Source organism: Diceros bicornis, chromosome 18, assembly GCF_020826845.1.
Source record: "Diceros bicornis minor isolate mBicDic1 chromosome 18, mDicBic1.mat.cur, whole genome shotgun sequence".
In the NCBI taxonomy this organism is placed as follows: Eukaryota; Metazoa; Chordata; class Mammalia; order Perissodactyla; family Rhinocerotidae; genus Diceros; species Diceros bicornis.
Genome location: NC_080757.1, coordinates 43,748,114 through 43,773,791, shown reverse-complemented (window position 1 = coordinate 43,773,791; position 25,678 = coordinate 43,748,114). Strand labels below are relative to the sequence as shown.

The 25,678-nt window shown below is 52.0% G+C and overlaps 1 protein-coding gene across 2 annotated transcripts in view; it reads left to right on the top strand.

The window, feature by feature from the left end:
- The window catches only part of PLEKHM1 (pleckstrin homology and RUN domain containing M1), a 44,235-nt gene extending 21,714 nt beyond the window's left edge, over positions 1-22,521 (top strand). For both annotated transcript variants that reach the window (XM_058561248.1, XM_058561249.1), the window contains 7 exons: positions 6,891-7,152; positions 10,064-10,984; positions 13,468-13,613; positions 16,969-17,162; positions 20,299-20,362; positions 20,924-21,081; positions 21,943-22,521. In XM_058561248.1, coding sequence (XP_058417231.1) covers positions 6,891-7,152; positions 10,064-10,984; positions 13,468-13,613; positions 16,969-17,162; positions 20,299-20,362; positions 20,924-21,081; positions 21,943-22,054 — 1,857 coding nt within the window. In that variant the 3' untranslated portion in view covers positions 22,055-22,521. The remainder of the gene's footprint in view (positions 1-6,890; positions 7,153-10,063; positions 10,985-13,467; positions 13,614-16,968; positions 17,163-20,298; positions 20,363-20,923; positions 21,082-21,942) is intronic.
- The last annotated feature ends 3,157 nt before the right edge of the window (positions 22,522-25,678 follow it).

Below are 25,678 nucleotides of genomic sequence, written 5' to 3'. Positions count from 1 at the left end.
TGTATCTTCTTTGGAGAAATGTCTATTCAGAACCTTTGCCCTTTTTAAATTGGATTATTTGTCTTTTTATTATTGAGTTATAATAGTTCTTTATATATTCTGGATTCTAGATCCTTGTTAGATATGTGATTTGTAAATATTTTATCCCATTCTATGAGTTGTTTTCGCTTTCTTGATGGTATCATTTGTAGCATAAAAGTTTTAAGTTTTGATGTAGTCTAACATATCTATTTTTTTCTTTTGTCATTTGTGCTTTTGGTGTTGTATCTAAGTATGCATTTCCTAATCCAAGGTCATGAAGATTTACTCCTATGTGTTCTTCTAAAAATTTTATAGTTTTATTTCTTACATTTAGATCTGTGATCCCTTTTGAGTTAATTTTTGTTTATGGTATAAGGATGAAGTCCAACTTCATTCTTTTGCATATAGATATACAGTCATATCAGCACCATTTGTTGAGAAGACTGTTTCCAGCTTTTAAAAATTTTTAAGGAATGCTGTATTTAAAGTACCCAGATCCTCAAGGTATACCTCAATGAGTAATTATATATGATGTGCATTCTGTAACCAGCATCCAGATCAAAAAGTAGAACATTTCCAGCCCCAGAAGGCTCCCTCATGCCTTCTCGCAGTCATTATTCCCCTCCAGAGGAAACCCCCATGGTGACTTCTGGCACCGTAGATCCATTTTTCCTGTTGTTGAACTTCATATAAATGGAATCATACAATATGTACTCTTTTGCTTCTTTCTTTGAACATTATGTCTGTGAGATTCATCTGTACATACAACACGAGGCTATAGTTTGTTCTTTTCCATTGTTCTACAGTATTCCATGGTGAGAATATCACAATATATTTATCCATTCTCCTGCTAACAGACATTTGGGTTGTTCCCAGGTTTTGGCTGTTATGAAGAAAGCTGCCGTGAACATTCTCATACTTGCCTTTGGTGAACCTGTGTACTCATTTCTGTGGGTATACACCTAGGGATGGAACTTCTAGGTCATTGGTAGACATATGTTCAGCTTTAGTGGATACTGCCAAACAGTTTTCTAACAGTGCTCGTACTAACTTATACTCACGTTAGCACTATAGGAGCATTTTCACTACTCTTTATCCTAGCCAGTGGTGTCATCGATCTTTTTAATTTTAGCTACTCTAGTAGGTGTGTAGTGGTATCTCACTGTGGTTTTAATTTGCATTTGCCTGATGACTAATGATATTGATACCTTTTCTTGTGCTTATTGGTCATTTGGTCCTCTTTTGGAAGTGTCTAAGTCATTGTCTCATTCTTAAATTGAGTTGTGGGTATTTTCCTTATTGATTTGTAAGGGCTCTTTATATATTATGGATATGTCTTTTATTAGACAAATATGTATATAGTTATATATAGCAAATGTCTTCTTCTAGTCTATGATGTACCTTTTATTATTTTTATGATGTTCCTTTTAAATCTCTTAATGGTATCTTTTGTTGAACAGAAGTTTTTGATTTTAATGGTCTTCAACTTATCAATCTTTCTGTTTATAGCTAACGTGTTTTGTGTCTATTTTAAAGATCTTTGTCTACCCCGAGGCTGTAAAGGCTATGAAAACCCCTAAAGCTTCTAGAAGCTTGAATATTTTACCTTTGTAATTAGGTTTATGATCCATCTGGGATTAATTTTTGTATATGGTATGAGGTAGGAGTCAAGGTTTATGTTTTTCCGTATGGATATCTGATGGACTAGCACCATTTGTTGAATATGACTGTATGAATCATGTAACTGTGTAAGTGAGGGCCAGGCTCTCCATTTCTACTATCTTGAAGATTGCTTCAGGGCCCAGAGTGTCACGGGACCCTGAAGGCTGTAACCAGACAACTGCCAACACATGGCGAAGGTTGAGGAAGAAAGGCTCTGCCACCCCCAGGGAGAGGTGGAGGAAGAGGGATGTCCCCGAGGCATGGTGGCTGTGTGCCCCAGCCGGATTCCACAGAGTGGTGGGGACCGTGTTGAGTTCATCCCTGTCCGGCGTCTGGCTTCTGCTCTGCAGGCCCAGACATCCCATCTTGCCAGGGTCCCAGAGCTGATGGGACAGGCGGCTTAACTCATCAGCAAGTCTCCTCCGCTCGCCAAGTTTTGACCCTCTGGCCTCCTTGCAGTCCCGACAAAGCAGCCTCCTTCCGGCCCAAGCTTTTCCACTTGCTGTTTCCTCTGCCTGGACCCTTTCCCGACTCACTGCCTCTCCTCCCTGTTGTCTCAACCGTCCCTGACCCCCCTTCTCAAGAGCACCATCCCCAGTGACTCTCTGTCCCATTTGCCTGCTCTACTTTGTCTATAACATTCATCGTTATATGAAATTATATTATCTATTCGTCTGCTTGCTTATTTTCTGTCTTCTGGACTAGAATATTAGCTCCATGATATTTAAAGACCACGTCTGTTCACTTCTGTAATGTCAGCTCTCAGCACTGTACCTGGGAGAGAGTAGGCATCAGTTAATAGTACTCGAGCTCTCCAGAGACTCTCGAGATGCCAGCCTGTAAGTTGACACAGAGAAGCACTCCATCAAGTGCACAGAGCTGGCAGGTTGGTCTGACCAGGGCAGGCTCCGCCTCCTTGCAGGCCTCAGGGGAGTCTGTTTGCTGGAGGGTTGCTTGGAGAGGTGGGAATCAAACCTGGTGCTGAGTCCAGCGTGAGAGCCTCGGAGGTTCGCCCCTTCCTGAGTCTGTCTCCACAGGGGGTTGTGGATCCATTCATTCCTCCACTCGGTAGATAGTCACAGCACCGCTGGGAGGCCTGCATGCTTGCACGGGTCTGGTGGCTGCCCTGCCTTTGGATGGGGTGGGGCTCTGCCCTGCCTGCTGCCTCTGTGGTTCTCATCTTTCTATGCTTGCACCATCACTTAGTCACTGCTGTTTATTTGACACTTTGGTGGGGGAGGGCAGGGATCACTGTCAAGTTTTATAACTCTGAGAGCCATTTAGTCTTTCTTTGAAAAAAAATTTTTTTAATTCATTCCATTTACAGGCCCTGCTATGGGCCAAACCGTGCTTGGTACAGTGATGGAACAGCACAGACAAGGGCCCTGCTCTTTGGGGACAGACACCAGATTAGACAATTAATTATCCACATAATTACACTTGTGATGAGTGCTGAGAAGGAAGGGTGCAGGGAGTGAGGGAGCTAGGGGGGTACTTTGTGCTTGTGGGATCTAGGGGGTTGTGGGTTGGGTTCTCAGTTTAACTCCCAGAGGATGGTCTGAATTCTAAGACTTGGCCCTAATTACTGCCCTCATGGACCGCCTGCCATGGCATGTGGTCCCTCCCCCAGGTAGGGGTGCAGGCAGTCTCTCTGCCTGACATAATGAGGACAGACTGGACAAAAAGTGCTTTTCTGAAAGCGTCCAGAGACCTGGCATCTCACTCCTAAGCCAGACTCCTCTCTGGGATTATCAATTGTCTCCAGTGCCCTGAAACCTTTAGTAACTCAGTGGCATTCCTCTGTCTTGGGTTCCTTGTGGCAGGTGCTGCTCTGGCTTAGATCCTTGGTCAGTGGTGATTTTCCCCCACTGTTAAAGGGGCAGGGAACTGGCCAGATGTGGGGCCCTGGGTGAGCAGGAGGTAGGAAGGTGGGAGGAAAGGGGAGGGAAAAGGGAAACCGTGGTGGGTGCCCCCCCCCCCCCGCTTTATGACTGGGGCCCCTGTTGGGGGGCACAGCCTGCAGCTCAGTCCGGGACTGTGTACAGAAGCTCCAGGGACACAGTGTTCCCATTGTTTTTCTCTATGGCTTAAGAGAACAAAAGGTTTTCCCTGGAGTCTCATTTCCTGGTGGCTGATCTGTGGTCAGTGGGCCATGTCTGAACATTTTCGGGTAGTCTCCCCCTCTTCTATGGAGAGAGAAGCCCTTGCCAGTGAACCTATACATTGTCTCAAAATTCACATTTGTCTCCTTCCTTCCAGTTCCCTTGCCCCACCCTTGTTATTTTACATTAAAGACATTTGTATAGTCAAGATTTATTCCCTCATCTTTTATAACTCTGTGCCAAGCACAAAGAAAAATGACCATTCCAAACAGCCTTGTAGTTGCAAGGATGAGGATAAGCACATAATGCCGTTGGAGGCCAGGAGGGGTCCCTAACCCAGCGTAGGGGTGGGAGAGGTGTAGGCTAGGGAATAGTAAGGAAGGCTTCCACGAAGAGGTGAGGGATGACCCTGGAGCTGAATCTCAAGAGATAGCGGTCTCTCCCGTTAGGGCTATTAGCAGGGGCTGGGTGGTCACAGGATCCCAGGTGTGTGTGCCAGGCTCCGTGGGGCTGCCTGCACAACCTCGGGGATGCTCCTCCTGCCCATTTTCATCAAGGAGTTCCCCACAGTCTCCACGACCTAGGCAGACTTTGTTCAGAATCCCGTGTTGTAAATGGTCCCCAGTAGCCACACTGATTGACACATAGTCCTGTCACTGGCAGAAGGAAGCACCTGCCAGTTCTGAGGGTTTTTGGAGGAAGCCCTGGAGGCCCAGCTCTGTGAGCTCCTGACTCAGAACTCTACTCTTGGCTTAAAGAGTCTTAGAGCATCTGAATGGATTCAACTGTCCAATCCTGGGGCAGCCCCAGCCCTGCTCCCCTGCCCTGTCTACAGGAGCAAGGAGGGCAGCTTGATTTAGGGGTTGGAAATAGCAATGTCAAGGTGAGGTTGTTGGCACTTAACAAAACAGTTGGGCTGTTCCCCCCCGGCCGTGTGACTCATTTCCTCTGTGTAGACAGCCACTTAAGGCAGCCCAGTCAGCTTCCTTGCCTCTGCTCTTTCACACTTGAACACAGAAAGGCAGGGAGCACTTGAAATAGTGAAAAAGAGGAGCTAGATTCCATGCCCACAAGCCCCCTGAGCCCAGACCTGGCCCCACTTCCTGCAGCCGGTGAGCAGCTTCAGACTCGGAGAGACAGCCAGGGAAGGGAAGGGGCAGGGCCTGGCTGCCTGGGGCCTTAGGGGCCTGCTCAGAAGTGGGAGCCGAGGCAGAGGCAGCACTGAGGCCTCTGGGTCCTGTCACTCCTGCTTCCCTCGTCTCAGACCCCCAAGCAGGGCCAAAAAACTACATCCTTTCAACAAACAGTGCTGGGACAACTGGAAATCCACATGCAAAAGAATAAAGGTGGACCCCGTCCTCCCTCCATACACAAAAATTAACTCAAAATAGATCATAGAGCTAAATGTAAGAGCTAAAACTATAAAGCTCTTAGCAGAAAACATAGGAGTACACCTTTGTGACCTTGACGTAGGCAATGGTTTCTTAGATACAACACCAAAAAGCACAGAGACAAAAGAAAAAATAAATTGGACTGAGTCAAAATTAAAAACTTTTGTGCCTCAAAGAGCACCATCAAGAAAGTGAAAAGAGGGCCCACAGAATTGGAGAAATTATTTGCAAATCCTGTATCTGGTAAGGACCTAGTATCCAGAATATATAAAGAACGCCTACAAATTCATTTCCTAGGGCTTCTGTAACGTAAGCTGGATGATGTAAAACAATAGAAATGTATTCCCTGATAGTCCCAGAGGCTAGAAGTCCAAAATCCAGATGTTGGCAGGGTTGGTTCCTTCTGGAGATTCTGAGGAAGAATCTGTTCCATGCCTTTCTCTTAGCTTCTGGTATTGCCAGCAATCCTTGGCATTCATTGGTTTGTAGGCACATCACTCCAGTCCCTCCCTCCATCATCAATGGCGTTCTCCTTCTGTGTCTCTGTCTTCACTTGTCATTCTCCTCTCTGCGTGTGTCTTGTCTCCTCTTATAAGGACACCAGTCACTTTGGTTGAAGGGCCCACCCTACCCCAGTATGACCTCATCTTAACTAATTACATCTGCAACAACCCTATTTCCTATGTTGGAAGGGATGTGGAGAAATTGGAACCCTCACATGTGGCTGGTGGGAAGGCAAAATGGTGCAGCCACTTGGGAAAACAGTTTGGAAGTTCCTCAAAAAGTTAGACATCATTACCATATGACCTATCAATTCCACTCCTAGGTGTGTACCCAAGAGAATAGAAAACACATGTCCACACAAAAACTTGTACACGGGGCCGGCCCCGTGGCTTAGCGAGCGGTTAAGTGCTCGCGCTCCGCTACAGGCGGCTCCGGTTGGGATCCCGGGCGCGCACCGACACACCGCTTCTCCGGCCATGCTGAGGCCACGTCCCACATACAGCAACTAGAAGGATGTGCAACTATGACATACAACTATCTACTGGGGCTTTGGGGAGAAAAAAGGGAAAAAAAAGGGAGGAGGATGGGCAATAGATGTTAGCTCAGAGCAGGTCTTCCTCAGCAAAAAGAGGAGGATTAGCACAGATGTTAGCTCAGGGCTGATCTTCCTCAAAAAAAAAAAACTTGTACACGAATGTTCACAGCAGCATTATTCATGAGTGCCAAAAAGTGGAAACAACCCAAATGTCCATCACCTGATGAGTGGATAAACAAAATGTGGTACAGCCATACATTGGGATATTATTTGGTAATAAAAAGGAATGGAGTACTAACGCATGTTACAACATGGACGAACCTTGAAAATATGCTGAGGGAAAGAAGCCAGTTACAAAAGACCACACATTATAAGATTCCATTTATATGAAATGTCCAAAATGGGCAAATCTGTGGAAACAGAAAGTTGGTTATTGGCTGCCTAGCACTGGAGTGGTTGAGGGGAAATCAGCAAGTGACTGCTAACACGTGCAGGGTTTCTTTATGGAGTAATGAAATGTTCTAAACTTAGACTGTGGTGAAGGTTGCACAACTCTGTGACTATTGAATTGTACACTTTAAATGGGTTAGTTTTATGGTATGTGAATCTTGCCTCAATAAAGATGTTTTTAAAAAACAACCTATGTCTTTTCTTCTTTCCCAACCTAAAAACAAGAGCTGGATCTCAGAAGATGACTTCTACCGGCCTTCCCCGGAACGAGCCGCCGAGACTCCTTCAGATCGCTCCGCAGCCTCTGCCGCAGGGTCTCCGGAGTCAAGGCCTGGTCTCCTCAGGCATTTTTCTCAAGGACCAAGAAAAACCTGCTCCATGGGGGCCTTAGACGAAGCTTGTGTGCCTTCCCCAGGAAGCAGGAGAAACCAGGCGGCCGCGGCGCAGGAGCACAAGAACTTCAGGGTGGTGCACCGCCGCCAGATGGGTAGGTGGCTGAGGGGCCCGGCGGCCTCACCGTGCGGGCACAGAGCCTTGCAGAAAGTGGCTCTGAAATTCTGTTTTCCGTTACCAGTTAGGTGGTGACTTCTCACAGGAAAAACCTCATCCCAAAATGTAATAAATAAGGAGCACCCTTGCCGAGTAATTCCGGAAAGCATTTCGGGAAAAGTATTTTCTCATAAAATCTTAATAAAATAATGCTCTAAACTGCCTACAGAGTGCAGAAATACTGTTTCGTATATTAAAATGGAAAATATGTTCCCTGAAACTACCCTCTAAATCTTAAGATCATACAGAACTCTTGATTCTATGTGTAGCCCAGAGAAAACCCCGCCTCTTGAAGGCCCAGGTGTTTCAACTGCTCCTTCCCAAGGCCTTCATCTGAGATGCTGATTTAACAGCTCTGGTGGGGTTTATCAGATCTGCTGATGGCTCAGTCTCCTCTGTGTGCTGTTCACAATGAACAGCTTGATCTCCACCCCGTGAAATTCCAGAAAGCATGAAATAACCACAACCTGTACCCTCATAAATGAGTTCCCTCTTTCAAACAAAAAAACAAGCAAAGTGTGCCCTAGACTCAGTCCCTTTCTCTTCTCGTTTTCTGTTTGCAGTGAGTCAGCAGAGAATTCTGGCCAGGTTCCTGGGGCCCTAGCTTGGGGAGTACAGGTGGAGCCCTGGTCTCCATGCTGGCTTCTTTTAGGTTTTTCTGTCTGTCAGCCCATGTGATGGTTGTAACCATGCAGGGAAAGGTGTGCTTCGTGCCTAGGCCATCAGGCTCCCTGAGGGTAGGAAGATCCTATACAATGGTTCGAGATCTCCAGGGCTAGTCCAGGCTGGGAGAGAGGGAATTGTGTGTCCTTTAGACCCCCTGGTTGGTAGCAGACCCCCTGGGGATCAGGGAGCATTGAGCAGTGTGTGGTACATAGGCACACACTCACTCACCCACTCATTCAGCAAATACTTATGGAGCATCTGTGATGTGCCAGGCACTGTTTTAGGTGCTAGGGACACAGCAGGAAGCAAAGCAAAGTCGCTGTCTTCATGGGACATAGTCTAGCGTGAGAGAGGAAATAAGAAAATTAGCACGTAAACGTATAGCATGGGCAGGTGACAGTAATTGCTACGGAGAACAGTAAATCAGGGCATGCCAGGGTGGGGTGTGCCAGGGAAGCCATCCTGTAGGATGGCCAAGGAAGCCCTCGCAAATAAGGTGACATTGGAGGAAATGTGGAGGGAGGGAGGAAGGCATGGGCTGATCTTTGTGTTTCAGGTGGGGAGAACAAATGCAGAGACTTGCGATGGGAACATACTTGGCATGTCCGAGGAACAGTAAAGACCAGAGTGGCTGGAGCAGAGGAGATGGGAAGGAGGTGGTTAGAGATGAAGTCAGAGTGATGGAGGGCCTCATGGGCCACAGAAAGGACGGTGGCTTTTGCTCTGAGGGAGATAGCAGCCTTTGCAGGGTTTCCGGCACAGGGACATGATCTGATTTTTCTTTTAAATGGTTGCGTCATCTTGGCTCCTACGCTGAAGGACTGCTAGAGGAGAGACCAGTTAGAAGGCCGTTGGCTGTAACCCAGGCGAGGGGTGACGGTGGATTGAACTCGTAATGTAGTGGTGGAGGTGGTGAGAAGGGGAAGATTCTGGAAATGTCAACAGGATTTGCTGATGGATTGGATGTGGGGTGTGAAAGAAAGAAAATCAAAGATAACTCTCAGGTTTTAGCCCAAGCTCCTGGAAGAATGAAGTTTGCCATTTTATGAGATGGGGAACATTAGGGGAGAGCAGGTCTGGAGTGGGAGAGTCAGGAATTCACTTTTGGACATGTCAAGTTTGAGAAGCCTATTAGACATACGTAGAGCAGATGGAGATCTGAATCTGAAGTTCAAGGGCGCGGTCCAGGCTGGAGATAAAAACTGGGGAGTTGGCATGAAGCCCTGAGAGTGTAAGCTCAGCTAGGAAGTGGGTGTTGATAGAGAAGAGGAGAGGCCCCAGGACTGAGCTCTGGGGCACTCCGACATTGAGAGGTCAGCGGGAGGAGGAGGAGCGAGCCCAGGAGACAGAAGCGTGGCCAGTGATGGCGGAGGAGAACCCAGGGCAGCGTCTCAGTAGCCAAGAGAGGGAGGTCTTTCAGGAGGGAAGGAGGGCTCAGCTGTGTCCAGCGATGCTGATGGGTCAGGCCAGATGGGGACCGAGGACTGGCCTTTGGATCTGGTGAGAAGGGGAGGCCTGGTGGCCTTCCCAAGTGCAGTTTCTGTGGAATGAGGGGCCAAAAGCCTGATTGGAGCAGGTTCAAGAAGGACTGGGAGCAGAGGAACTAGAGACAGTTCCAGTACTCCTCAGCGGGGTTTTCTATAAAGGGGACAGGGAAACAGGGTGGTAATTAGAGATATGAGTGGAGTCAAGAGAGGTATTTTTAAAGATGGGAGAAATCACAGCGTGTTGTGTGCTGATGAGAAGCATCCGGGAAAGAAGGGAGAAAAAGCAGCACAGGAGCGGGAGGGAGAACTGCTGGAGAGCTGTCCTTGTCCTTGAGTAGGCGGTGGGGGGACCCCGCACATGGAGAGTTGGCCTCGGACAGCAGCACAGTCGGGTCAGCCCCGGCGACAGGAGGGAAGTCAGCGTGTGGGTACAGATGCTGGGAGGGGCTGCGATGAGGGGCAGGCAGAGGTCATCTTTTGAGTGCTTTTATTTTCCCAGTGAAATTCAGGAACAAGGTCTGCAGCTGAGGGTGAGGATGGGGCGGAGGCACTGGAAACATGCTCCCACCCGGCCCATGGCTTGTGTCCCCGTGGCGCTCACTTGTCCACACCCACTACAAGACCTCGGGCTCCAGAGGTTTTCTTGGGTGTTAAAGGGACAGGTCCATTGTCTAAAGTGCCTCTTTCTGCCTCCAGGGCTGTCCAACCCGTTCCGGGGTCTCATGAAGCTGGGCACCGTGGAGCGGCGGGGGGCCATGGGCATCTGGAAGGAACTCTTCTGCGAGCTCTCCCCACTGGAGTTCCGCCTCTACCTGAGCGACGAGGAGCGCACCTGTGTGGAGAACTGCTCCCTGCTGCGCTGTGAGTCTGTGGGGCCGGCCCACAGCGATGGCCGCTTCGAGCTGGTCTTCTCCGGCAAGAAGCTGACCCTGCGTGCCTCCTCCCAGGATGAAGCCGAGGACTGGCTGGAGCGGGTGCGGGAGGCCCTGCAGAAGTGCCGGCCCCAGCAGGAGGACGAGTGGGTGAACATCCAGTACCCAGAGCAGCCTGAGGACCCCCCAGAGGCCCCCGAGGGTGGCCTCCCCTCCCACTCGGACCTGCTCACGGAGCCTGAAACCCTCCAGGGCTCGCAGCTCGATTGGTCCTCTGCCCATGTTCCTGAGCCAGACGCTATTAAAGAATCCCTTCTGTACCTGTACACAGACAGGACCTGGGTGCCCTATATTTTTTCCCTGTCCTTGGAGTCTCTGAAATGCTTCCGCCTGAGAAACAACGAGAAGATGTTAACTGACAGCCACGGAATTGAGACCATCCGAGATATCCTGCCAGACACGAGCCTCGGGGGCCCATCCTTCTTCAAAATCATCACGGCCAAGGCTGTCCTGAAGCTGCAGGCCGGGAATGCCGAGGACGCCGCCCTGTGGAGGGATCTGGTGCGCAAGGTCCTGGCGTCCTACCTGGAGACGGCCGAGGAGGCAGTGACACTAGGTGGCAGTCTGGATGAAAACTGTCAGGAGGTGTTGAAGTTCGCCACGAGGGAGAACGGTTTCCTGCTGCAGTACCTGGTGGCCATCCCCACTGAGAAAGGCCTCGACTCCCAGGGCTGCTTCTGTGCAGGTGCTGGCTTGCTGTCCCGCCACCCCCCAGCCTGCCAGCCTCACTCTGCCTCCAGTGGGGTTCCTGGTTTAGGCTCTGCACCCCGTCCTGACTCTCACGAGTGCCCCATCCCACCCCTGGGATGTTGCAGCAAATGAGGCTTCCCCTGCACCTCTGCTGCTCCCCAGCACCCACTGGGGCCAGCACCCCCACTTGTGGGAGCCCCCATCGCTTCCCCCTCCTGCCACCTCCTGCTGAGGGCTGGGACCTGTGGGTGGCAGCTCCACCGTGTGCTGCTGTCTGCTCAGGGAGAACCAGGGAGCTAAGCTCCCTACCTCCTTCATTATCATATTACTCCATTGTCATATTTTTTGGGCCAGGAGCATGGTACCCTTCCAAATATTTTTGTATGCTTTTGCAGGTGCACACAATTTTTTTAACGTGACAAAAATTAGCTTGTACTACTCAGCACTGTCTGATAGAACTTTCTGTGATGATGAAAATGTTCTAGATCTCTGCTGTCCAGTACGGTAGCTACAAGCCACATGTTGCTACTGGGCACTTAAAATGTAGCTAGTGTGACTAAGGAACTGAATTTTCAATTTTATTTAATTTAAATGTATTAAATTTAAATGGGCACATGTGGCTCGTGGCCATCATATTGGACGGCGCAGCTATATATATTGTTCTACAACTTGTTTTTCTACTTAATAATACATTATGGGTATTATTCTAAGTCAGTACATTGCTAGCTCATTATCATCAAATCTAATTCTTCTGTGCTGGGCACTGGGCCAGATGCTTTATTTGGATTATCTTATTTAACCCTCACAATAGGCCTGTAGGGATCTCTGTTTATAGCTGAGGAAACTGAGTCACAGGGCTGGTGAGTACCTTGTCCCAGGTTCACACAGCTAGTAAGGGGCACAACCAGAAGGAGGACCTTGATGGTCCCAGACCTGTGCTCTTAGCCAGGTCCCCACAGGGCCTCTCCACTCCCATGTGTTTCAAGGCTGCATGATGTTCCACTGCCCATGTTCCATTTTTAGCTCTTCTCCCCAATCCAGACACCCATCTCCGTCACCCTGGGCCCTGCGAGTGAGCTGTGAGGAGAGTGCCCTGCTGCAGAGTGCCAAAGCAAGAGATGTGGCTGCAAGCTGAGCCGAGGTTTAGGAGCCGTCCTGTCGGGGTGGAGCCTGTGGGACTGGAGGGAAAGCCTGCTTCAGGCGTCTGGAAGGAAGTGGTCTGCGGTTGGTGCCCCTGGAGGATGGGAGAAGCTAGGCAGTGCAGAGCTTCCTGCAGAAACCATCTTCAAGCCCCCGTTCACCCTCACCTCCCGCCAGCTCCTAACACTCACTTTGCCCTTCAGCCTGTGGGTGCTGGGCTCAGGGGGGAGGCCAGGCCCCAGGGCTTGTGAGGAGGGTTCCCCCCAATGGATATTAATGCTGGCGGGGGCAGCTCCCATCGGGCCTGCCACCCGCCAGCCTGCTGGCGGAGCCTGAAGCTGGAGCTCGGGCTTCCTTTCCGCCTGTAAGCACAGCTCAGCGGGCAGGCAGGCAACGACCGCTAACGTCTGCCTCGTATTCATAGTTTGCAGGGCACTTTCAAAACCTTGTCTTGTTTAAACTTTGTAATAACCCCACAAAATAGCAAGTGGTCACTGAATTTTACAGACACTGAAATAGAACCTTGCAAAAATTCGATGCAGTTGAGATGAGGCAGCTGGTAAGCAGAAAAGCTGGCCCTTCTAGTCCCGAGTCCAGAGGGACTCTTTCCCCTGGCCCTGTGGAAGGCAGGGCGTGTGCTCAGGATTTGAGCCAGGCCTTTGCTGTGCCCTAGGCACACCCTACTCCCACTGCCACTGCTCCCCACTGTGGAGGGCCTTCCAGCAGGGGCGCTGGAGCTGGGCCCTGCACCGTTGTCCTGAGGTGTCAGGCAGCTCTGGCCTCAAGCTGGCACCAGGCAATGTCCAGACTGCACTGCCCCCAGCTGGCTTCCCCGCCCACTCCCTGTGGCCGGCCCCATGTCCCTAGCACCTTCCCTGCTGGCTGAGGCCAGGACTTAGTTGCTTCCATTTCTGGGCCCCAGTGGAGGGGTGGACCTAGAGGAGGCTGGCGTTGGTGAGCAACAGTGGGAACATTGAACAAAAGCAGTTAGGTGTAAGAGAATGCAGGCTCTAGAACCAACCCAACCCAAATTGGAATCCCGGCTATGCTACTGAATCATGGGGTAACTGGGCAGGTTGCCTAACCTCTCTGTGCATCAGTTTTTTCAGCTGAAAAATGGTGATAATTTTTACAGTGTTTTGTGGTAAAGATTAATCAGTGGGCTTGTTTCCAAGTGGTGGGAATACAAGTGATGGTTGTTTTTTTCTTTGTATCCTCCTTTTTTATCTTCATACTTCCCTTAAATAGCAGGCCCTTTACGTCTTAGTAGCTTCTGTGTTATTCAGGAGCTGGCTCTGGCCCCACCGCCACTCACTCTCCCTCCATCCTTCTCCTCAGGCTGCTCCCGGCAGATTGGCTTCTCGTTTGTACGACCCAAGCTCTGTGCCTTCTCTGGCCTCTATTACTGTGACATCTGCCACCAAGACGATGCCTCAGTGATTCCGGCCAGGATCATCCACAACTGGGACCTCACCAAGCGCCCGGTAAGTCCCCAACCCAGCCTTTTGTGGCTCCTGTCGACACAGGACTGTTGAGTGACAGGAATGGTCACTCTTCTTTACTGCTGCTCCTCTGTTTGGAGGGGTTTGGCTCTAGGGAGGCCAGGGTCACTTGTTCAGGCACCATGATGTGGGGGAGCTGACCAGGAAAAAAACTTGGTGCTGATCTACAGCCCCTGGGCAGAGCTCTCTTAATGCCTGCCTTAGTCCTCAGGTGGGAGTCTGAGGATGGTTTTCTGCAGCTCCCCGTGGCTACAGACAAAACTGTTTAAGGCACCAGCAACTAGATAGATAGATAGATAGACAGACAGACAGACAGATAGATAGGATAGATCAGATATACAGATGGATGGATGTGTCAGATGGCTAGATGGATTGGTGGATGTGTGGCTGGGTGGGTGGCTGGGTGGGTGGATGGATGGGTGGGTGGCTGGGTGGGTGGGTGGATGGATGGGTGGGTGGATGGATGGGTGGGTGGGTGGATGGATGGGTGGGTGGATGGATGAATGGGTAGATGGGTGGGTGGGTGGATGGATGGATGAATGGGTGGATGGTTGGATGGATGGATGGGTTGCTGGATGGATGTGAGTGGATGGGTGGGTGGGTGGATGGATGGGTGGCTGGATGGATGTGAGTGGATGGGTGGCTGGATGGATGGATGAAAGAATGGATGGGCTGCCTGTCTGGCTGCACTTGCCCTTGGAGCAGTCAGCCTTTTCTGTGCGTTTTTTTATATACACATCTATTTTTTTAAAGTTGGTATCATACTGGACTCATACTGCTTTATAACATGCTTTGTTCACTTAGTGTTATGTCTTGGGTACTTTTCATGTTCACCAAATGTTTTTGAATAAGAAATAGTCTAAGATCTTTTAGATTTTCCTCTTTTTCGGCTGGGCTTAGCCACTTTTCTAGCTGAGTACCATGAGCAAATTATTTAACTTCAGTTCCCTTGTCTGTAAAGGGGCATTAATAACAGTGTGTGTCTCGAGGTTGTGTGAGGACTAAATGAGATGGTACTGTCAGTCCCTGAGATGGTGCCTTACGTTAGTGCCCTTGCCCTTTCCTAAGGCCTGTCACCTTCTGCCCCTAATTCACTTGGTCAGGGTCTGCCTCAAGGGGCCCAAACTTGGCTTTCTGCTAAGACAGACACAGAAACACAAGGAAAAAGCTGTTTGCTTCTCTCGAGACCCAGGCCTGCCAGCCGTGCAGTCTTGGCACGTGGATGTGTCCTCATCAGAGCACAGAGGACATGATTCTCAGTCTGTGCCACCCCAACCTCCAACCCCTGGGCACAGGAACCCCAAAGACAGTAGCTTCACTTTGACTTTTTTGTTGGTTACCTCATCCCCACTCCTGCCTTCAGTGTTAAGTATTTAACTAACTACATGGAGAAAATTAAATCTCCAAATCACCGCGTAGAACCCTCTGGCCATAAAACACACTCACGATTTACAACACCTGGATACTTCTGTTGAGCCATCTCCTTGTTCATTGCTGTAATCCTTGTGCCACTTCCTTTCTCCAACTAGGAAATTACAATACTTCTCTCGGCGGTGTATCTGAGATCGGGAAATAGCCAGCTCTCTCTCCAAGAGCCCCGGCCTGGGAAAGACAGGAAATTCAGACTAGGAAGTGGCTGGCTCGCAGGGTAGGGTCCTTAGTGCTCACCATTACCACTGCAGCTAAGCCACTTGTGCGAGGCCTGGCTGGCACTTGGCAGGATGTCAGCCCAGGACTGGGCTTCTTTCTTTGTCCCCTCCATGCCCACGGTGTAGGAGCAGTCCCTGGGGAGCACGAAGCCCCTGCCTGTCTGCAGTGCCTGGCGATTTGCAGCGCACATTCTTGCGTGTTATTCATCTGGGCCTCACCCAAGGCCTGGGGCCGAGTCGTGGGAAGGGCTGGGCCCAGGCTGGGGGACAGCAGTTTGACCTGAGTCTCCAGGGCTTTGTCACTGGGCTGCCCATCGGCTGGGGAGCTGGTACCTCAGGGCTCTGGGAAGTGGGAAAAGAGAGAGTTGTCCATTGGTGACGGAGGCGAGAGATGGTGGTGGAACTGGGAGACAGGAGGCCAGAGGCCTCCCCAACGCCACAGTGTCACAGTCTCCCGAGGGCCCTGTTCCACTCCCAACCCTCCAGGGGACAGCTGGGCCACAGCAGGCACTCACAGAGTCTGATGGCAGCTCCCATTTTCTGAGGATATGCTATGTGCCAGGAGCTCACGTGGATTATCTCTTTTAATCTAAACTCAAAATAATCCCATGAAGTAGGTGCTTTTATTTTCCTCATTTTACAGGTGAGGAAACTGAGTCACAGAGAGGTTCAGTAAGTTTCACAAGGTCATACAGCTGGAAGTGGCGGAGCCAGGATTCAAATCCAGTCAAAGCCCGACTCCCAGCCACTGCGTGGTGGTTGATAGTAGAAGACATCTCAGCTCCTCCGTCCCTCTTACATGGCAAGGAGGAGACTGTGAGGGAGAGGGGCTTCTCTTTAGTTAGCGAGGCAGCCGAGTGTGCAGAGACAACACCTCAGTTTAGACCTGGGCTCTGCTTTCCACAGGTGGGTTGGATAAGCCACTTTAGCTTCTCAGAGCCTCAGTTTCCTCGTCTATAAAATGGGGTTTTGACACCTTCCCCACTGGGTTGTATTGAGGATGAAGAATGGATGTGGTTGAGGTCCTTAGCCCAGCGTCTGGCAAATTGTAGGTGCTCAGTACTTGGCTTTGGCATTAGGGTCAGGGCTGAGGGTAGAACCTTCAACACCCTGTCATTCGGGAGAGGCTGAGATTGCGCACTCACCTCCACACGGAGACTTGGGGAGCCACGGGTGGTGCTGCTGGTGGGAGCTCCCTCGGGAAACTCTCATGAAGCTGTGTCTGTCTGTAGCTTCCTGTGGTGGGAGCCTGACTCAGAGCAGTCACCTGGTTCCTGAGTCGCCTGCCCCGGGGGCAGTGCCTGTTTCCTTTGGGCAGGAAAATGGGGGCTGGGAGGACAGGAAATAGTGAGAAGAGTCTTTGAGGTCCAGGAGGAGAGGGGCGTTGACCAGAGCAGCCCATTCTCTATGCCGGCGTGGCCGGGGAGGGGCAGCAGTTGGTGCCATGGAAGGAGAGTGGGCTTGGGACTCAGATAATTGGGTTCAGATCTTGACTTTTATGAGCTGTGGACCCAGGCCAAGTCACTCTCTCTCTGAACCTGTTTCCTCCTCTGTAAAATGAAGATGGCACCACTTCCCTTGGAGGGTGGTTGCAGCGTAGTGAGTGAGTAGGTAATACAGTGCCTGGCCCTGAGGTTCTCACTGAATGGCCATTCTGTCCCACCCCCACTGCCTGGTGGTGTTCCCAGGTCTGCCGGCAGGCCCTGAAGTTCCTGGCACAGATCCGGGCCCAGCCCCTCATCAACCTGCAGCTGGTGAACGCCTCTCTGTATGAGCACGTGGAGCGGATGCGCCTCATTGAGAGGAGCCGGGAGCAGCTGAAGCTTCTGGGAGATTACCTGGGCCTGTGCCGAAGCGGAGCCCTGAAGGAGCTAAGCAAGAGGTGAGCACCTCGGATGCAGACACGCACACACACACGGGCCAGGGCCCACTCAAGGGAGAAATGCCAGGGCGGGGCAGAGATCTCCTTCCCATTGGGTTTGGAAAATTATCACATGCTTTAGGAGTGGCTTTTATTTGTTCATGTATTTATTCATTCCTTCCTTCATTCATTCATGTGACAAATATTTATTGAAAACATACTGAGGGCCGGCCCCATGGCTTAGTGGTTAAGTGCACACGCTCCGCTACTGGCAGCCCAGGTTCGGATCCCGGGCACACACTGAGGCACCGCTTCTCCGGCCATGTTGAGGCCGCGTCCCACATACAACAACTAGAAGGATGTGCGGCTATGACATACAACTATCTACTGGGGCTTTGGGGAAAAAAAAAAAGGAGGAGGATTGACAATAGATGTTAGCTCAGAGCCGGTCTTCCTCAGCAAAAAGAGGAGGATTAGCATGGATGTTAGCTCAGGGCTGATCTTCCTCACACACAAAAAAAAATCTGAAAACATACTGAGTGTCCAGCATTGGGTTAGGTGTGTGGGATACAACGCCAAGCAAGGTAGACCTGGTCCCCCCTCTCTGGAAGCGAAGGCAGAGTAAGCCAGCAACGACAACCTGGGGTGAGGGCCAGGAGAGAGAGGTAGGACACCTAACCTGGCTTGGAGGAGGGCGGAGCGGGGAAAACTTCCTGGAGGAACTGACATCTGAAGTGAGACCTGAAGAATGAGTAGGATTTAGAAAGTGGAAGAGAAGCGGGAAAGAGTGTTCCAGACAGCCTCCACGTGCGTTTCTTCTTTACAAAGATAGTCAATATTCAAACAGTAAAGAAGAATGAAGCAGAAAGTTCAGGTCACTGCTTCTGTAGTCCCACCACCGTCAGTACCCCGGAGCGTCTTCCAGACCTCCCTGTGTCTTCACACTCAGGAAAAGAGTTGTTCTCAACACAAACAGCATCACCTATATAGTGAAGTGGAATTTCACAAAAGATCTAAAGAGCAGAGAGGGGAAGGGAGGGCCTGGCTTTCCTGGCTAAGGAGACCTGTGGCATGAAGGGGGCAGGAGTGTGGCTCACCAGGACCTGCGGGGGCTCAGTGCACTGGATTGTGGGTGTAGGGGCCAGACCGTGAAGGTCTTGTGTGCCACACCAAAGGCGTTTGGATTCTGTTCTAGCAGTGGGGGGCCATGGAAGGGTTTTGAGCACGGGACTGTCACATTCGGATCAGGGGTTTAGAAAAGACCAATTTGGTAGCAGCCGGGTGCAGGGCCTGTGGTAGTAATTAGCCCGGGAGGTGAGGAGGCCAGAGTGGAGGGGGAGAACGGTTGAGAAGGATTGGGCAGGTCCTGGATGTGGGATCCCCTTTCTCTCGAGGACCCAGCTAAAGGGCTGCCACTGGCAAAGGGAACGCCTCCCTGGCTTCACCTCCCACATCAGTTGCAAGGCCTCGCTGAGAGTGTGACAGGCCCGGGGTACGGTGGCTTGCAGGGAAGGCCCTGGGCCTGGCTGGCCCCCAGGGCTTCCATGACTGGACGCAGGGCAAATGACAGAGATGACTCTCCATCCAAACCAGCCCCACCCTTCCTGCCAGCTCAGGGACAGTCTGTGCATCCCCCACCCCCTGCGTTTTCCTGGTGATAAATGGCAGCTTCCTGTTCCCAGAAAGCTGGACGTTTCCCGGGGAAGCCAGCATGATGAACAGAGAGGCCAGTCGGCCGCATCCTCACCCTACGCAGCACAGCGGGGCCTGCCTTGCTGCTTGGTGGGACTCGCCATTTCTGCCCTGGATTGGGCTCCACCTGGACCATAACTGAGGCCCTGGGATGGGGCATGGCCAAGCCCCCATTCCAAATGCCCCAGGGCCTGGCCCCATCCTGCCCCCAGAGGTCCGGTGCATCCTGGGGCAGGTTCCCAAGCTTCCTTGGACTTGGAGACTCTCCCCCTGACCCCAGTACCACCCAGACACACAGCAACCCAGGCAGGTTTTGTACCAGGGGAATTTCTGCAGCTGTTTCCTCTGCTTCCCTCAGGATGTAAGCTTTGGGATCTCTGCCATCGGTGAGGTGGACACTAGAGCTGGGTTGACGGTTGAGCCCTCGTCCTCTGCCTCCCCCCCACCCCTGCCCTCCATCCACCTCAGAAATGGGATCTGCTGTGCTAGGGACACGTCTCAGTTCCTGTCACACAGCACCAAAACCAGATGCTGGAGGTCTGTCCCTCAGCTACACCAGGGGCTACAAGAGGGCAGAGGCCGTGTCCTGTGCACACTGTCCCCAGCGCTGTCCCTGGTATGTAACAGTAGCAGCAGTAACAGCTAACACCTATGGGCGTTCAGCGGGTGGATGAGGATGCAGGCTCTGCAGTGACTCCCGTATTCAAGCTCCAGCTCGGCCCCTTACCAGCTGTGTGAGCACAGGCAAGTTGTTTAACCTCTCTGTGCCTCCATTTCCTCTTCTTCTCAAAACTCGGATTATAATAGTGCCAACTTCACAGGATTACTGTGATAATTCAATGAGTGAATATATATGGCTCTTAGTCCAGCTCCTGGTACCGTCATCATCCTCATCATTATTTTTTGTAGACATTTAGTTTATTTTTTATACCTTTAAATTAAAAAATTTTTTTCAGCTTTATTGAGGTATAATTGACAAAATTGTAAAATATTTAAAGTGTACATCATGATGATTTGATATATGTATAGATTGTGAAAGGATTCCTCCCATCTGGTTAATTAACACATCCATCACCTCACTTTATTTATTTATATATAGGAACATTTAAGTTCTACTTTTAACATTTAAGTTCTACTTTTAGCAAATTTCAGTTATATAATACAATGTTATTAACTGTAGTGGATAATTATTAATTGTTTACTATGTGCCAGGCACTGTGCCAAATGCTTTAAATAAATTATTTAATCCTCAGAACAGCTCCATGTCTCAGGTGAGGAAAGCTGAGGTTCAGAGAGGTTAAGTAATTTGCCCACGGTCCCATCAGCTAGTCACCTGGAAGCCCCGGTCCCAAGCCCAGGCTGCTGACTGTGCTCTCAGTGCCTGGTTAGCAGCTGAGAGGATGAGAACACGGCTTGGCCAAGGGCTTGCAACCCTTCCCAGAAACCTCTTGTGTTCTCTTTGAAGGCTCAACCACAGGAATTATCTCCTGGAGTCTCCCCACAAGTACAGTGTCGCTGACCTCCAGCAGGTGAGAATGTTGTCCCCCCACCCAGACCTCTCTAGAGGGACCTCATTCCTCGATAAATCAGAAAGGGAGATGGGGGGCTGGGGGGCAGCAGTTTACTGAGGCAGCACAGTGCTCTCAGCTTTTCAGACCTCAGACCAGTGTCCCGCTGTCCCACGCTTCCTGGGGCAGTGTCGGAGCCCCAGCCCCCCGGAAATAAGCAGGCACTCCAGCAAAGCCTAGGGTCACAGGGGCTCAGCCCCTTCCCTACCTCTGGACTCATCCTGGCTTGGAGGGCAGAGGGAGGAAAGGCCATGGGGGTGAGAGTTTAGGACATTTCTTTCCTTCAGGGAGAGTGCCGTGGATTGGGGTCTCATCTGTCAATCCCGTAATCCCCAGTGACCTCGGTGTGCATTGCTTGGCCTGATTCGGGAGGTTTTCTTGCCCAAGTGGGAAGAAACTTCTCCCGGGGTAGGAGTTCTTGAGGCAGGGTGCCACGAGCAGCAGCAGGCCACATTTTACGGACAGCCTGAGCCTCAGGACAGTTGCCTAAAAGGCCTGGTGGCCTGCGCTTGGCCCCCACAGATTGCGGAGGGGGTGTATGAAGGATTCCTCAAGGCCCTAATCGAATTCGCCTCCCAGCACGTCTACCACTGTGACTTGTGCACCCAGCGCGGCTTCATCTGCCAGATCTGCCACCACCATGACATTATCTTCCCCTTTGAGTTTGACACCACAGTCAGGTATGTGGGATACCCAGGCAGCCGCTCCACCTCCACCCCCAGCTGGCCCCAGTGTTATGGGGAGGGAGGCCCAGCGCCGTTGTGTGGGAACGTGTTGAACATCCTTTCTGTGCCAGTGCCACTGGGTAGTGAGGTTATCCAGAACAGCTGATACCCTGGACAGTCATGGCAAGTTCCTCTCCAGCTCAGAGGCCAGCCTTCCTGCCTCTACTGAGCCATCCGTCTTCCTAGAGAAGAGGTGGCTGCTGGCCTTTGGAGTGGAGGGCCTCAGTTTTGTCATCTACAAATGGGTTGAGGAGGGACTGAATGAGTTATTGCCCTGGAGTGTTGGCACAAGGCCCAGCACAATGTGGGCACCTGGTGGGTGGTACCTGCTGCTGCCTCTGCTCCTGTAATGACAGTGCTTATCCCCAGTTGTCGCTCATTATCAGAAGCCTCTAAATGGAAAAATGCATCCACCAAGCGGCCATTCAACCCATGTGGGAGTGGAAAACTGAACTGGTGGGAGCATTAATTCATCTTCAGTAGGTGTCCCCTGGCCTGGATTCAGCCCCTGAACAGACCTAGGACTGAGGTTTTTAGACTACTGAATGTTTTAAAATAGGCAAGAAACCATTTAGTGAGTCTCAAGCAGCATTTATGAAAAATGAAATAGGGCAGAGAGTACCAGCGTGCATTGTGTGACTTAGGAGTAAGCACTGTTGCAGGAACCTTTGGTTCCGGGATGGAGAGGTAGTGCCCGCGTGCCTCAGGTGCAGGTAGGACACAGCCTTGCTGTGGGCTCCTGTCAGGAACACTGGCCAGCCTCGGGCCCAGGGGCGGCCTCCACGGTCACCAGCAGCACTTGCCGCTCTCTCCCAGGTGTGACGAATGCAAGACCGTCTTCCACCAGAGCTGCCAGGCCGTGGTGAAAAAGGGCTGCCCGCGCTGTGCCCGCCGGCGCAAGTACCAAGAACAGAACCCTGTCACCTAACTCGATCTCCTGTCCCCACTCGGAGGCTGCGGGGCGAGGTTCAGCTCAGCCATCCCGGCTGGGTTGTCCTCAGCCCAGGCTACTCTCTCAAGGTATCGCAGCGGTCTCCCTTGTCTAGTCAGATGTGACCAGAGCACGAGCCTACAAGAGGAGGCCCAGGAAGTCCTTGATGATGTCCCCCAGTGCCCTCCACACCCATCTGTCCCAGGGGGAACGGGGGGAGGGAGGCTTTGCACTAATCAAGCCCCAGCTCACCTCACTGACCCAGCCCCTGCGTTAGGGCTGCTCAAACACTGTGGAAACAAGACTCGGGGCGCATTTTCAATCCCACATTCCTGATTAAAAGGTCTAGTTTTTTAAGGTGAGTTTTTTCCCTACATATTACAACAGAAAATATTTTTTTATTCTTGGCCCTACACAAGTCACCCGGGAAGTCCAAGCGTTCTCACCCTGAGCAGACATGCAGGAACGCCTGGCCTGCAGGCCGGCAGGGGGCCCAGTGGGCGGGCCTCAGTCGGGGGGGGGGGGGGGGGGGGCAGAGCCCGCAGCCGGTCCAGGGGCCTTTGTTTCGCCCCCACTGGGCGCCTGCTGCTGACAGCTCAAGTGCAACGTGCCAAACCGCCCGTGGGGCCTGGCGGGCTCAGTCCTGACGACGACTACCTGCTGCCTCTCCCTCTCCTCTTTACTCCCTGCCCCCCGCCTCTTCACCAGAAAAGCCCATCCCCTTTCTCCGTGTCACAGCCCTGCTGCCACTTCTTGAGCCTGGGCTCTTGGTCCCCGCAGGAGAAGGGGAGTGACTCGGACCAGCACTGTCAGCACTTTGAGCCTTCCTTGGTCCCGGGAAGGGTCATCATCTTGCCCAGCCCTCAGCCGCACGCCCCCCTCACTCCTCCCGCAGACAGGCAGCCAGACGGGCAGGGTGCTGCCGCCGGTGCTCTCAGGGGACGCACCCCCGTCTGACTGACCGCTGCTGGGAAGAGGTAGGCTGGGCCCATGGAGGGCAGCGAGCCCAGGCCAGGGGCCGGCCCTGGGCACCATGTCTACCCAGCCCCACACTGTGGAGCAGGGACCTGCGTCCTTCCACGAAGAGTGCCAGCCCTGCTGCTGAGACGTGCAGGGACGTGTGAGAGGAGCCATCCTTGTGGAAGGATGCTTAGCCTCAGTTTACAAAGCCATGAATTCACGAAGCTTTGCTGGACTGGCCGAAGCGGGGTGCCGCCAGAGACTGGAAAATTCCACTGGAGCATGATTGCCTTTTGAAGGGGTCTCGGGATGGGGTGGGAGCCTGGGATTGTTTTCAAAGTGATAGACCCTTGGGGGTTGGGGGGAATCTGGGCGTGATTTCTCTGCTGCCTTCCCCCACCTCTCCTGGACCCAGCAGGCCCCCCTCAGCCCTGGCTGGGGTCCTCTGGCCATCCTGTCTGCTCTCAGCTTGAAATGGGGGCCCCAGGTGGAGACTGCCAGTCCCTGTCAAGAGGCGAACCTCCTCCTCCTCTCTCAGTGATCTGGTGGCTGAGTCACTTGCCCAGCCCTGTGGAGCTGGATAAATTGTGCAGTAGAACAGAGGAGGTGGTAGGCAGACAGAGGAGGGGGAGGGGGCTGCCACACAGCTTCTCTGTCCTCATCATAGAAAGTGGTGCACACCTGTGCCCAGCACACCAAAGCCTAAACCGGAAAGTGGATCCTGCTCCCTATCCCACCTGCCCCATAGCCAGCATTAATGCTTCACCACAAACACAGCCTGCTCAGAGCCGTAATTGCCCCACACCTGTGAGTGGGTAGGAGCCTGGCCTGGGGTGGGCAGTGCTGCCTGAGCCCAGCCCTGTTTCCTCGGGCCTGTGAGTATACTCAGTATTCCAGAAGGTGCCCTTGGAGGCAGCAGGAGCAAGGCTTGGGAGGAGCTCACTTAGTTGAGTGGGGCCTGCCCCCTCAGCCTGTCCCCCACTCCCGGGGATTGGTAGCATTAGGGTTGACCCTCTCCCCATACCAAAAAGCTGCTAATGCTTTCACATGAGTTGATTTGTACCCCCTCACCTCCGATGGAAAGCTGATGAGAACCTCAGTAGTGCCCACACTATTTTTAAAATGTCATTTTATGCAATAAACTCTTTCTAATGGGGCCCTGGCCCTGAGAAGTGCTTTGCAGTGTATTGAAGGAACTGCGGCTGTGGGATTTGTGAATGATTTTGCAGTAAAGACCTGATCTTTCTAATCTCTGGTCTCGCTTCTGAATCCTAATGCTGCTGCTGACTAGGGGACCATGGGCCATCCATTACCATCCAAGAGGGCCACCACTCTCTCGTTAGTCAGTCCCTAGGCACAGGGGAAGGCGGGGGGGGGGGGCCTGTGTGCCAGGAGTGGGCATGGAAGAGAGGGGAGGGAACAGTGTTCAGTCTATACCCCACTGCTGCGCTCCTAGGAGTCAGAGCACACACACCCCCACCCTCACCGCCGGTGGGATAGGATTTCAGGGCCTTTGGGGAGGTTTACTCACATACACGTACATGACAACTGAAGCCGATGCCTGAAATTCCACCACGGTGGCTTCTTTCCTGTGCCTTAAATGCCGAAGCACTGACCCCTGACACTGGAACACATGAGACCTCAGGACTGTATTTCCCACTGGGTTATCCAAGGCAAGGGAAGGGGCTCAGCAGGGACAGGCTGTTTGAGAAGGGCCCAATTCAGGGCTCAAAACGGCCTTGCCTTGGCGGCTAACCTTCCTCTCAAGGGGAAGGCGACCCCTGTCCATGTAATGACAGAAGGAGGAAACACAATTCCCAGGAAAACAGGAGTGCAAGACATTCAGGTCTGCAGTTTGCTGTCCTTGAAGATGCCTTTCAGCCCATGAGGGAGCACCCTCTGCCCGGCCCATGAGCCCAGTTTCCCTCAAGGGCCTTGCCTCCCTCCAGGGGCAGTAGGTGGTGGGCTCCAAGAAGTCAGAGGAACCCGGCTTGAGGGCTGGGGAGAGGTAGGCCCGCGGAGGGCCAGGGCCAGTGACCCAGGAGCTGCCCTGCCTCTGGGCTCCAGGCCTCCATCCTCAGGAGCTGTCTGAGGACGCTTGTTTCCTCCTCCACCTCCTGCCTAAAGGAGGATGGGGATTGGGGTTTCCCAATCCAACCCCAAAGAGGAGGATGGGTCATCTCATGATAAAAGTAGGGATAGTAATAAAATTATAATAATAATTATAATAATAGGGATATTTTGCATAATAAACGTAGAGATAACTAATACAATGTGTTCTTATAATAATAATGTGATAATATATTGTGCTTAGTGCATCTCATTTAATCTTCCCAACACGCATATGAAGTAGGTGTTACTGTACCCAGTTTACAGGGAAAAAAACAGAGGCACAGACAAGGCAAGGATCTTGAGTCCAGCCCCAGGAGGTTGTTCTGAGCTCACCCTACGGACGCTCCCCACGACGAGGATCAAGGGTGGGGAGGGGGCGACAGAATCAAGCAGTGGGAGGGAAATCTGGCCAGAAGTTGGTGAGGAGGCGCCCTCCCCCCTCATCCCACCATCCTGGCCCTGCTGCCTCCACCTCCCCGGGAGACAGTCAGGTGCGGCCCAGGATCCCGGGAGGTGCAGGGGGAGGGGGTGGCGTCGCTGCTCTTTGGG